The following is a 14396-nucleotide window of genomic DNA, read 5'->3' on the forward strand; positions in this document are numbered from 1 at the left end:
GGCGCCGCCGGCCGGCGGCAGCGAAGCTGCGACCAGAGGAGGCGACGCACGGAGAACTGAGCGGCGCGGCCCGGCCCGGCCCGCACAGCCCCGAACGCGACCCCGGGAAGAGCGCGCAGGCACCAGCAGCCCCGACAATTCCAACACGGGAGCGACCAAAGGAGAGAGCAAAGACGCAGCGAGACAGAAAACAGCAGCCACTCGGAAAAAGGAAAAGATCATAGTAACTAAGATCTTAGGGATAGTAAAATGGTATAATGTTAAGCAAAATTATGGTTTTATAACAAGGTGTGACAACCAGCAAGACATATTCGTGCATAGAACTGCTATTAAAAAGAATAACCCTGAAAAATGCATCCCAAGCTTGGGAGATGGAGAAGTCGTGGAATTCAAAATTGTTCTAGGGAGAAAAGGGTTACAAGCATCGCAGGTCACTGGGCCTGATGGTGTTTCTGTAAAAGGCAGTATATATGCAAAAAATCGTAGTCATATTAGACAATATCTCCATTGTAAGCCCCCCCTACAGTTTCCCTTTCCTAATCCCACCTTTCCCTTTTACCCTATGTCCTATTACCCCCAGTGTATTCCCAATCCGTTTTTTCATCCATGGTTTCCCTCACAAAACCATGCTTTTGCCAATTGTTTCCCCAAAAATCCCTTTCCAATGCCGAGTGGGGGATGAAAAGGGGGAGGGAAGAAGTTAAACCCTCTCCTGCCTCAGTTTCCCCACAAAGCATGCTCAGAGAGTCCTGTCTCCCTTCTGTCAGCCCTAAGATGTTCCACAGAATCTGACTGGACATTTATAGACTCAGGAGGGCGGCTTGTTTTGTTTTGAAACTGTTCTTGTTATGTTTATCCAGTTGTTTTCATTCTCCTTTTATTAAAATAAAACGGGTGAGGTGTTGGGGTCCCTCCCCTGCCGTGTAGCCCTGGGAGAGGGGCCCTGAGGGCACAGACACGGGGTTTCCCTGCCCCTGCTCAGCCTCGTTCCCATTGGTTGGTTTGTGTTCCCTGCGCGGGCAGAAGGACCCTTGGTCCCGTGACTGGAACAGTTCCTCGGCAGAGCCCCGGCCATGCGGCTGGAGAAATAAACATCTCTGAAACATCTAGCAAGAATCTGTCTGTCCATATATATTTCCTTTCCACGGGACTCCTGGTTTGATATATGCGTGTTGCAGGATCCCCACTGCAACAGACTATTACTATATTTATTATTTTTTTGGCTACTGTTTATTAAGATATTGTAATCTAATCCTAAAATACACAAGAACAAGATACTCATTTTCTTAATGAGAGGATTGAAGTCAGCAAGATTCATTAACACCTCACGCACCCTATCAGGCAAGGACCATTTGCCTCCTCAGAGTCTAACAGAATGTTTACTCATACCCTCAAACTGCCTCCTACTTAACCTGCCTTCTGAGCAGAAGTGTTTAAATTAAACACACACTGTCACACTGTGCTTCAGCATTAGCTACGCAAACTGAAAACCTTTGCACGGAACAGAGCACTAGAAAATCACAGACAATACTCAGCAAATACTTCAGGGGATTTTTATAAAAGACAAACAAGCAGAAGGACAAGTAGTAAACTGGATAAAAGGTGATACAAATACGCTTCTCCATAAAAATACTGATCCTCTCTGCCCTGCCAGCTTTTCTTTAAGGTAAAAGAAGGTGTAGATGTGGCACTTGGGGATGTGGTTTAGTGGTGAACATAGGGTTAGGTTAATGGTTGGACTTGATCTTAAGAGATCTTCTCTAACCTTTACAATTCCATGTTTCTGTGAGCCTGCCATGACGTTATAAAGCAATTGGCTCTTTGACAGCCAATACAGTTACAAGGTGGTTTCTCTGTCCCCAGTGCCAGCTGAATGTACAAAACCCTCCCAGAACAAAACACGGATGTTCAGTACATCCACAGCAACATAATAAATGTCTGCAAAATGCAGGTCCTTACTGAAATAATATTAGAGGATGTAGTTGGAGCCCATGGTCCTTCAGGAGCAGTAATTGTCACAAAGGGTTAAGCCAAGCTTTAGTTTCATACACTTAAATGATTCTGTGATGTAGATGGCTCAGATGAGCCAGAGGCAGTATTTTGTTGCCTAATCATCTGTACTTACTGTCATCTGGAATACCCTTGTGCATCCTGCCTGGCCTCCAGCTGTCACGATCACAGGAAGCATCTACAGGAGATAAAGTGATATCATGAGGTGTCTCATACACCCCAAGGTGTTTCACACACAGCTGGATGTTAATGTCTGAGCATGCCAGCTCAGCTGCTATCCACTCTATCCAAGGGAGATGACAAGCCCTGGAGCTCTCCCCAAAGCAGAGAACAGCATTTGTGGGCACAAGAGCTCTGCCCAGGGCAGGTGCCGGTGTCTCCCCGTGCTTCAGGGCAGTGTTGGCACCCAGACCTGTCAGTGACTCAGCGGGGTATCGGAGGCACGTTCCTGGTGGGGGCTTTCCCCAGGCATTTGCTCTTCCTTCATTTGCACTGTTCTATTCTACACGTGGGCCAGAGAAGGTCTGACTGAAATAGCATCAGTTGAAACATATTAATTGTAGGAAAATGGCAATTCTTAAGGTGTTGGATTGGATTACATTACCCTTAGACTTTTTCCTTTGTCCTGAAATATCCTAAATCATAGACATTTGCTCTCTGCTGTATTATATTTTATTTGAAAACCGTCAGGTTTTCTTAAAAATCATTACTGAGCTTTTCATAATCCACATAAATAAGGAGAAGTAAAATCAAATAGTTCGCTACACTGTACATAAAAAACTGCAAAATGTTCTTTGTGTATTTTAAGCCCAGGATCATGTTTTTTATGGTATGAACTTAAAAAAATTTATTTCACGTTGATCTTGTTCTCTATCTAAAATGTTTAAAAATAATCTCAGTATGCAAAGTATTACTCATTTATCCTTCATGCTAATAGTATCATTTAAATCACAATAATTTATCCTTCATGCTAATAGTATCACTTAAATCACAATTTTAATAAATTAATTTGAAGCAAAGTAGGCATGAATCTCTCTCGCATTAATTTTACACTGAAATAACCTCACTGACTTTAATGTATTTGCTTTTGAATTTTACTAGTGTTAGAAAAGAAACAGGCAATGTGTCTTACTACAGTATCTGCTGAAGTAAATAATTATCAATGCACTGTAAAGATTAATATTGGATGAGTGAGTCATTAATATTAGCATAACAATTTCAACTCGTGTATGAATGATTTTTACTTACTTTGAGCAGAGATAGACCTTTTCCAAATCAGTTAACAATTATGCAGTTTTTCATATCTTTGTTAAACATGCTTTTCTATTAAAGTTTAGCATCCCTTGGGCAAACAATAATTATTTGATATGGTTTCCTGGTTAAACAAAGTTGTAATTTCAATTAGGTTAAAAAGTAAAAAAACCCTTAAGATAAGACCCTCAGGCGTAAACAAAATGTATCAACACAATTATTATAACTTAACTCTGGATTTGAAACACTAATTGTATAGTTACTACCACATTTATAGCTTTGACAGTGAAATAATATGAATCTATTCATTAAAATGAAGACCTCAAGATTTCAGAGGACCGCTAATTAGCAAAGGTCAAACATGACAGTTGCAATCAGGTACAAGGTATTTAAAAATTAATTGAAAACAAGTTACAGAATAATTTCAGTATTTCCTTTGATGGATTCTTCTGCTCAAAGAGAAATCATGCCCTGATGTATCTATTTTAATGCAACCTTACACCTAGAAAATGAAGGCTGACTTTATCGGGTCATATGGAAGGAAGTAGCTTTTCATGTGATAATTCTGACGTATTATTTTGTAAATGAGTACTTCAGTGATTTGCAGAAATAGCCTAAGACGAACTTGTATCTTGACAGATGACATTTAAAATATACTACAAATATCATCCTGTGACATATGTGCTACTCACAGAACAGAAATACAGTAGCTTTCACTTTGAAAGATAAAACCATATAAAAATACCAGAGAGCCTGAAGTTTTCACAAATCAGACTCATTACTACTCAGAATGGAATATCTAGAATTTTTTCAGCCTCAGACAGTGTGCACTGGAAACACTGAATAATTCAGAAAAGGATGCACCAGTACAGTTCCAGTTACTAATAGCTTTAAAATAAAACACACATATATAGAAATATTTAGATTTTATATATATATACTGATTATTTATTCAAAAAGGTCAGATTGCCTTCATATTTCTGTTTCCTAATGAGGTAAAACCAGAACTTGCATTCACACATAATAACATATTTAAAAATGCCATTTTTATTGTGCTTTTCATATGGGTATTATTTGAACATTTCTTAAACCATTACAAACCTGTGACTCGAAGCTTATCTGTGCCAACTACAACTTCATTTTCATCCACTGTAAAAAGTGGCTTTCCATCCTTTGAGTTGATCTGAAATTGCTGACTGTGGAATTCTACCATTTTAGGACCTGCAAAGCACAGTAGAATAATGGAATAATTACATCATCTTTCTTCAATTTTCTATATAAATTATTAATAATTTTAATTGGTGTCTTAATTTTGTTGTTCAAAACTGTGCCTGGAGTCTTCCTTTATAGTTGGGTTTCCAGGAAATCTAGGAAATCCCACACGAATTGATCCAGACAAACATTTATGACATTCATGTTCTTGGTGTTGAAACTGCTTTGATCAGAATGAATCCATCTTCTCCTTTTTTTTTTTTTTTTTTTTTAAACAAATAGGACCTGCAAAGCACAGTAGAATAATGGAATAATTACATCATCTTTCTTCAATTTTCTATATAAATTATTAATAATTTTAATTGGTGTCTTAATTTTGTTGTTCAAAACTGTGCCTGGAGTCTTCCTTTATAGTTGGGTTTCCAGGAAATCTAGGAAATCCCACACGAATTGATCCAGACAAACATTTATGACATTCATGTTCTTGGTGTTGAAACTGCTTTGATCAGAATGAATCCATCTTCTCCTTTTTTTTTTTTTTTTTTTGAAACAGAAACTAATTATCAAAGTCTTTGCAGCATCATCCCTTTTCATTAGGGAGGCTCAAATGCTTTAAAATTACAAACCTCCCATGTAAAAGCAGGACCTCAGCTCTTCATAACAGATGCCAGTTTGGCTCCACATATCTAACAAAAGTTACTGATCATGTTCATAAGGGTTTCAGGAAGCTACAAGAATATTTGCAACTGATTCTGGTACTCCAAAAATGAAAACTAATTGTGAGCAAGAGAATCTTTGCATACTTCCAGATCCTAAATTCACTAAACATCCTGTTTTACGGTATTGGCTTGGTAAGTAGATAAAAATCAAACCGTTAATATTCCCTCTCTAACAACCTGATCAATTAAAATTCATACCACATCTAGCCTGAATATCTATTACACAGAGTTGTCACCATGAATCTATATTCAGAATTAAAATTACAGAGAATGGTCAAAGCAGTTAAGGCTCCTTTTCAGCAATTTTTAATAAATATATTTCACAGACTATCCATGGGACCAAGAGGCACTGAACTGCTTCCTTCCCATTAAGAACCTGTTTTACCATGTCTGCTCCCATAAATGTTAAATATATTCCAGACAGTAATTCTCAAAAGAAATAGTGATTTTTATTTTTTTTTAGATCTTATGTTAAAGGGGCATTAGGTGACACTGAGACTGCTAAGAAATACATGCAGGTATTTCACAAAGTCTGGTTGGTAGCTGGTATGAGAGAAGCACACCATAAGGCTCCATCCAAATCACTTATTGCTTCACTCAGCAGATGCAAAGCATTGCTTTTAACTGCCCACTGAACACAGAAAGACTTAGAGAAGCCATAATGTCCTAAACTAGTGCAACAATTTTAAGGCATAAACCCCGATATTGATTGTACCCAAAAATGGTCCGGATAGAGGGCTGAGCTCTGCATTATGTTATGGTCTGCTGCACATGTGCACCCAAGCACAGCCTTATGGATCCCAATTTGGCTCTTCTCTAAAGCTATTCTGAAGCCCACAACCTTATTTCTGAGAAGTATGCTGCAAAAAGTGAGATCAGAAAATATCTTCATCAAGTGAAAAGCTCTTAAACAGTATTTTTTTTGTTTTGGTTTTCTTTTTTGGTTGTGTTTTTTTGTTTTATTTTTTACAGCAAAAGAAACAGTTCTGGGTAAGTGAGGCAAGGATGGATCCCTGTCAATGGTTTCCTAGAAAATCTCGGTTAAGGTTTTATTTAAGGTCCCTTCCAACCTGGGCCTTTTTATGGTTCAGTGATTGATTGTTCCTGTTTGTGCCCAGCAGCAGTAATGAAACTGGCCATTTATGTAGTGTAGCTAGATCCTTGTGTATTCAAACAAATCAAAGGCCTGAGTCAAATGGATGTTATCAACTTTACTCGTGCTGCAGGTCCCCCTCACCCTTCCCATTCATCCAACCCCATGATTTTTAAAGCTAGCTTAATTAAGGAAATACTGTGCAAGCACTGTGAGAGCACTCACTGAACATTTTACACTTTCCGAAGGTACTTTAACTTGTCTCTCTCTGAAAGTACAACTCATGGCCTTGCCCACGCTGGGTTTGCATCCAGATTGTTAGATCCTGGGCCTTGCACACTTAAATAAATCTTTAACAAAAATCTTTAGGTCCACAGTTTCCTTAACAAAAGTGCCCCAGTAACATGGGAAGAGGATCGTCTTATAGATAATCTTCATTATCAGAGAATGGTATGGAAAATAATTGATGTATTTTAAATCTTAAGAGGGAATGCTAGGGTAAACAAAATTCAAGCACATGTGTTATTCATGCTAGAGATGAGACATCTCAGTATATGTGGAACAAGCTTCAAAAAGGAATAATAGGCTTTTTCATAAATGGAAGTAAGTTTATGTAATGAAAAGTAGCCATTAATTTCTCCTAATTGTATTCCACAATACACATAAATGAGCTATATTGCAGTAACACTAATTGTAATGTAAACCCAGTGAGATTAATTTTCAACTCACAAACAGCAGCCAAACTCAATATCTGAAAGTTTAATCTCCTAATGCCTAAATGTGTTTTGTTTACCACCCTAGTATATTAACCACATGTAAGTCAACTAATACTATATAATCACATTTGCTGATAAAATCCTATGATTAAAAATGCAAGCTGACTGAATGCAGGTTATAGAAAGTGTTTGTTTTCTGCTTGCTGCCAGATGTGTCACACAAATTTCCACGTCAATGGGTTATTCTTGCTAATCAGGCTGATTCCTGCCCACTGCTTCTGTACGTTTCCTCCTTTAAGGTGCAGCCCTGAAGCAGACCTCGTAAGATCTTCACATCGCATTCACCTCTTGACACTGAGGATGCTGCTCTAAATGATGAGGGTTTTTTTCCAAAAAGAACTGACATACTGGTAAACAGTCTTCCTTTCAATTTGTCCTCCTCACTCTTTACTTCCCTAGAGTTTTTCCAGGGAAGAAAGGTCTTCTGTTCAGTGACTCCATTTCAGTTGAAAAGCATTTTAATAAACTGCTTTCTACTGCTACCCTGCCTTTGAATTCCAGGCCAATACAAATATAGATGTACCAGACAGCAAAGGATCCTCTGTCAAAAACAGGGCCTGCCATAAAATAAATATCCACAAATGCTTAATGCCAATTAAATTTGGGGAGTCTGAAATTTGAAGTCTGCCTACATGTTAAGAACAGGCAGATTCTTCAAATAGTTAGTTCTGCCAAATACTAAGCATTTTTAGTGTGTCTTTAGATCTTGCAGAAGAAAAGGCTTTCCAACACTGAATTTATGTCTATCATTAAGTAATTTAATATCTTTTATTTTCTTACTCTTTTTTCTTATCCATCATTTCCGATTAACCTATGGCTGTCAGCTACTCTGTATGCTTTGCTCTTCTCCTACTACCCAGAATCATTGAAGTATTGGGTATAAACCAAAATCCTCAGTGCCTTGGGGTATTCCTATGCAATTTCCTTTTTTAGTTAATTTTTATTAAGCTAAAGCACCTTACTTAAAATAAGATCTCATTAAAAGTGTATTAAAAATGTAATACTCCTACAGATTCGGTTCTCATTCCAAGAGAGATAGAATACAATACCAATAAATGTAAAGTCATTACTTTCAGAAATATAAAATTAGTCATATTTTCATATGGAATGGTATGGTATTTCATTAGAACAAAGGCATTACTACAGAGAATAGGCAGCACATTGCATATACACGTTTTATGTCCATATCATACATCTCTCATAACTTTGAACAACACTAATACATTAATAGAGCACTTGCTGCTCCTGTTTCCTCTTTTTCTCTCAGTTCTCCTTTTATGCAATGGATGAAACAATGATGTCCCCTCAGATCAAAGTAAGAGTGCTTTACTGTCACCACTGTTTATACTTTGTTGTCATCTGTGATCGAACACAAATCTAGAGATCTTAAAAAATTGGTTCTGAAAGATGGTTGCAGACACTGATCATACAGACAGTGGCAACCCAACCAGTGCTAGGTATTTAGGTGACAGTAATTTCCACTCTCACAGTGAGTTAGCTAACTCAATGTCTTCATCCATCTAGGCATTAGTCTTATAAAATACTCTATTTAAATACAGAAGCAATAAACCCATGAAATATTCCACTGTACAATGCATTATTGCACGTAGAAACCATGGCAGGAACAGGAGATTGTGTTTCTCACAGTGACTTGACAAAAAGGCTATGGCGTCCCTTTTTCTCACAGGCTTAATGAATCCAGATTTTGTTGCATGATGAATAACTTCCAACAGGAAAAGGTGAAACACACAGTCCTCAGACAGATAAGGTGAAAAGGAAAATACTAAAGGAGATGAGGCATGATAATTTGAAACCCTGTATGCAGAGGGGATAGCTGATCTGAGTCTCTCATTCCTAAGCGAATACTTTAACTACTTTATCATCTGTATAATGGATATTCTTCTTCCCCTTCTCTTTTTCTTTTAAAAAGAAAGCCATGAGTGTACTTTCATGAGGTCAACTCCTGCACTGTGTTTCAGCAGTATTCTAAGCATACCTACTGGATCTGGGCAGAGGACAGTGTGAGAGGATCAGCCAAACAGATGGGGCATGACTCAGTTCACAACATCACTGTCTAGTACAATTATACATTCTTTCGTGTTCTCCGCCCAGCCTTCAGCTTATTTCAGATGTCCTAGAGCATCTAGGACTTCCATATCAGACCAGAAATTCTGACATGGAGTCTGTAAGCAATGTGAGCCCTTCCAGCATGTCAGCTGAAGACTGGGCAAGATGGAATCACAGAAGAATGCAAGCCAGAGGTCATCTCTGGAAGTCCTACCTCCTAACCACATCAGGCTCAGCTCAGTTGGAAGTTAGATAAAGGTGCTCAGGGTCTTGTCCAAGTGTAATTTTAATACCTCTGAGGAAGGGGATTTAACAGCCTCCCTGAGCAATCTGTTCCCATGGTTAACCATCCTAACAGTGGTAATTCTCCCCTAACCCTTCTATCCAGTTGCATTTTGCCTCTCTGCACCCTATGACCATTGCCTTTTGCCCTCTTGCTGTGCACCTCGAGTCTGGATTCATGCTAGTGATAGGACAAGGGGAAATGGCCTCAAGTTGCACCAAGGGAGGTTCAGGTTTGATATTAGAAAAGATTTCTCCACTAAAATAGTGGTTTAGCATTGGAACAGGGTACCCAGGGAAGTGGGTTCAAAAGTGTTCAGAAAATAAGTCGTGTGGCACTTTGTGATATGCTTTAGTTGGCATGGTGGTATTTGGTCAAAGGTTGGACTTGACCTTGGAGGTCTTTTTTCAACCTTAATGATTCTATGATTTATTTTGTCTCTAGCCCTCCTAGTATCAGGCGTAAGTTAGAAGCTCTCCTCAAGCTTTCTTTTCTTGCAAGTTAAAGAAACACAGCCTCTTCAGACTCATACTTCATGTGCTTCCACTCCCTGACCACCTGAACAGCTCCCTGTGGGTGCCTCCTCTGCTGGCACTGTGACAGCTCTGTCACAGTGGAGAGGGCTCCACAGTATTCCAGCCACAGCCTCCCGGGTGTGGCATGACACAGCCCAGTGTGCTGTTCGTGCTCACTGCCACAAGGCTACACTGCAGGTACACGTTCAAGTAGTCCATCAGGATTGGGGGTGTCTTCAGCAGACCTGCTGCACAAAGACAGGGGTGTAGCTCCTTTTTTGGGCAGTAGCTGCCGTCAGGATTCCAAAGTACTGTTGTATTTGAAGTGACTAGGATTTTAGATGTACTTAATTACCTAAATTCTATCTTACAGTCACAATAAATTTGAGCTACTTTAAGCTAACCTTTACAAATTCATCTAGCATCAACCAATGTCAATAATTCAATATTTTTCGTGCAGGAACCATCCTCACCTTTAGCATTAGCTATTATCTTCTGATTACCATCCAACTACTTAAGTTAATGATTACTGTACCATTGAAACCAAAATATATTTGGGATTGCAATTACTGAAACTGTGAAAGCTGAGCAGGTTATAAAATCTTTAATAATTCCCCCTTTTTCACTTATTTTGAATTATTTTCTCCCATTGGAATAAAGAGACAATGAAGCTACTGAGTAATTGCTCTCTGATGAGAGACAGGTATCCCTCAAAGGGTTATTTTCCAAATAGAAAAATGGTTTCCCAAACATTAGTGGGTTTTTTTTCAGAGCCAAACTCTGTAGACTCATGTTCTCATTTAGACTCAGTGAGAAGAAAAGTGACAGCATAGGATTCATATCCCCTGGGCCAGGTTAAATTTCCCCTTAATGTGATGCTGTCATATTTAACCGGCTGGCAATACACATTATCATAGAATCATAGACTGGTTTGGGTTGGAAGGGACATTAAAGAATGCCTAGTTTCAACCCCTGAAATGGGCAGGGGCACCTTCCACTAGACCAGGTTTCTCAAAGCTCCATCCATTCTGGTCTAGAACATTTCCAGCGATGAAGCAGCTACAGTTTCTCTGGGCACCCTGTTACAGTGCCTCTCTACCCTCACAATAACTATTTGATTAACTTTTAGAGGATGTTTTAATTCTGGCTTAAGTCAGCCTGTCTGGAAACATTATCATGTATTTCTTCATAAAAATTATCATACTGGGGGACAGGGTGTGCATATCTTGCTGTGGTAAGCACCCTATTCTACATGGTGCATAGACCATCAATGCTATTTCTTTTCAGAAGAGGATACTTTTCATTTGCGTCTAAATATTAAACTGCAGTTTGATATGCTTAGCTAGCTCTCATTTAAATGTATCTTGAATATTTCTTACTGTTTTCTGCTATTTGTTTTAATTCTTTTCAACATGGTATAAATTTAAATACATAATGGTCTCACAAAGGACTAAAAGCATATGCATTTAATGCATATTCTCTTAAAAAAGAGAATTGGTTAAAAAGTCTGTAGGATGTTTTAGCAGCTACCTGTCATTCTCTAAATCTTGCCTATCTAACCAAATTTTACTTTTGAATAAAACTAGCATGTATGTCTTGATATGATCAGATTCACTGATTGCTAAAATTTCTATACTTTAGGAAGTAAACACTCCTACTTTAATCCCCTTGGAATAAATACTGTAAATTCTTGATCATAGGAAGATTTAATCACCTCAAAAATACTTCAATGAATTTTCAGATTTATCTTCCTAGTAATTGCTCCTGTGTTGTAACTTCCTTTCTTATAACCCAGTGGGACAGCAATTAAAGTTGTGCAAATAAATAATCATCTTCTTGCAGACAAAGATCTTCAAGAAATATGTTCTGCCTTTTATCTTAAAGATAAGAAAGAAGTTATTTGGACAAAAATGGGGTTTTTAATGAAAGACTTCTGGGAAAAATAAAGAAGGAAAAGCCAAATGATTTTACAATGTCACTAAGTTTAGAAACTGGCTTCAGGGTTTTCTCTGTGAAAACAAGATCAAACCCTTCTTAGAGTCATCATGTTTCCTTAGCACTGTTTTCTTCCTCTTATGCCTCTGATGAAAAAAAACCATCACTTGAAAATGAAATATTAAAGCGCTGATAAGAAAGCCATACATGATTTGACTTGGAAAGCAGTAGTTTTCTAAATGGCAATTATTACTGCTAAAGCAATATATGAGGTACTGACAGTGATCTGTTTCCTCAGAATGTTGTTCCAGTCTGAAAAAAGAGGGGTGGGATAGCACAAATACTCTCACTGTACCAACTGTTCAGATTAATGTTACAGACATGAAAATAGTCTCTAAGCAGAATTTTGACTGTAATTCCATTTTCACACTGCATAAACCATTTTGTCTTTCACCATATTCCCATGCTTTCTGAGTGAAGCTGATTTCATACTTAACAATGCAGAACAGCTTCATAATCCAGCTATCTAAATAAATTCCTTCAATATTTAAACACTTTAAACTGAACCCCTGACCTGAAGCTACTGGTGTTACTATTCCTTGGTGTAAATGACTGAACTAGGAAGAGGATCAGCAATCCATTCTACTGCAATCTGTTCTCACAGACCTTTCATGACTCTGTAAACCTCCTTTTTTTTTTTTTTTAAAGTTTTTCAATTTTTTAAAAATTTTCTCCTAAAAAAGTCTTATCACAAGGAGAATTTAGGGTCTTTTGTAGGTCGAAATCTCCTTACATGATCCTTGAAAGATATCTTAAAAATCTAGTCCTACTTTTCAGCGGTGACAGTTGGAAACATGCTGCTCTTCATTCACTTATTATCCATGACTGGAGCACAACTGCAAAAGCTGACTGGATTATTTTCATCTGCTGATAAGCTGTACATAGAAGCCTACGTTTACTTAGGTAAAGCATCATTTACTGTTTGTTACCAATGTTGCTCTTAAGCATTTGATAATTGACTATATGTTTCTTTTATACATAATATATTTATCATCACTCATTATTGAAAAAGTTTGACAAGTTTTTTGCACTAAGTTGATTTATTATAGCTCAGGATACAAATGAAAGAGCTGCATTGCTGTTTTATTCTAGGATTGAATAAGGCTTTGAAGTGGTTAAGAACAGCAGCCTTGGAGATGATAATGAGCAGCTTTCTTGGATTACCAAAGAAAGTTCTAGATATTTCAGTTTTGAAAGCTGATAAGCTGTAATAGTGACACCTGAATCTTATTCATGATTTTAAAGAGAGGAGCTATTCTAATGAAAATAGTTACCACCTGTTCTGTAGACATCCTTGCCTTGCCTATAAGCAACTCTCTCCACAACTTTCTTAATTCCCTATGACTATCAAGCCTGTACATTCCCAGAACTATGTCTTGCTTAGATTCCTTCCTTGCTATCTGTTAGCCAACATCCTTTGAAGTCCCATTTCTCCTAGAAATATTACCAAAGCAATCACTTCCTTTAAATAAAGGTCTTATTTCCTTTTTTTTGCCATGCTGTTTTGTTCTTGTTTGTTTATTTGTATAAAGTAATTCAAGCAAAATGGGTATTTTTGTCATCCAGAGGGACACTGAAGTCAAAAAAAATAAAGAACATGATTTTTTTTTTATTATTATGATCCTTATTATTTTGAAAGTATTCTTTTCTTGGCAAGCTGTTTTTAAAATATTTGCATTTAGTGATGCTTCTGGAAGCAGTGTAATTATGGATCACAGTACAAAACTCAACATCTACAGTATTTTGTTTTAAAAAAACTACAATGTCCAGACAACTCCTGCAAGAGGTATTTCATGCAGATGAACTGAGGGGCACGGAGAAGCTTTAGAGCAAGAGCGATCATGTTGGAAGTTGCTCACATTTTATGTCTTTTCAGTATATCAGTGATTCATGAGGGAATGCATATGTGCCTGTTATCTTCATATGGGGAATTTCACAGAAACTCCTCAAGTAAAGATTTGTTTCATATCTCTCTTGTAAATTACTTATGTTGAAGACTGGGTATTTAAATCATTCTCAGTAACTTACTACATTATTTTAACAGATCATTTGAATCACAATTTCTATGAGTTAAAAGGTATTTTTGTTATAATCTTATGAGAGATGCTATGCTATATTGTCATCTATGGAACAATTCCAAGCTTATCTATACAGCCCCTTCACAACTGCAACTTGTCCTATTTATAAGATGACTAGAGTTTTAAGACATAATTCCATCATGTTGTCAATTGTGGAAGATAGTAACTCTTTAGCAAAGGCTAGTGCATATAAAGTAAATAAGCCACACACCTATTTGTCACACTCCTTATAAAGGACCATCAACTTACATGCATGCGTTTTATGACTGGCTAAGGACAACGGCTGAAAATGTCAAGCTGTGTATTTACTTTAACAGACTGTCCCCCCAGTCACTGCTGGTTTCTTTCAGTAAAATTCACTGTTTGCAGCACTGAAGTTCTCTTTGTTAACAGGAAA

General features: G+C 37.6%; 1 protein-coding gene across 5 annotated transcripts in view; it reads right to left on the bottom strand.

Annotated features, from left to right (window-relative positions):
• Window positions 1-14396, bottom strand: part of SGCG (sarcoglycan gamma) — a 96625-nt gene that overhangs the window by 26157 nt on the left and 56072 nt on the right. For all 5 annotated transcript variants that reach the window (XM_008630980.2, XM_017730773.1, XM_017730774.1 and 2 more), the window contains one exon: window positions 4363-4482. In XM_008630980.2, coding sequence (XP_008629202.1) covers window positions 4363-4482 — 120 coding nt within the window. The remainder of the gene's footprint in view (window positions 1-4362; window positions 4483-14396) is intronic.

Source organism: Corvus brachyrhynchos, unplaced genomic scaffold (assembly GCF_000691975.1).
Source record: "Corvus brachyrhynchos isolate BGI_N302 unplaced genomic scaffold, ASM69197v1 scaffold363, whole genome shotgun sequence".
Lineage (NCBI taxonomy): Eukaryota > Metazoa > Chordata > Aves > Passeriformes > Corvidae > Corvus > Corvus brachyrhynchos.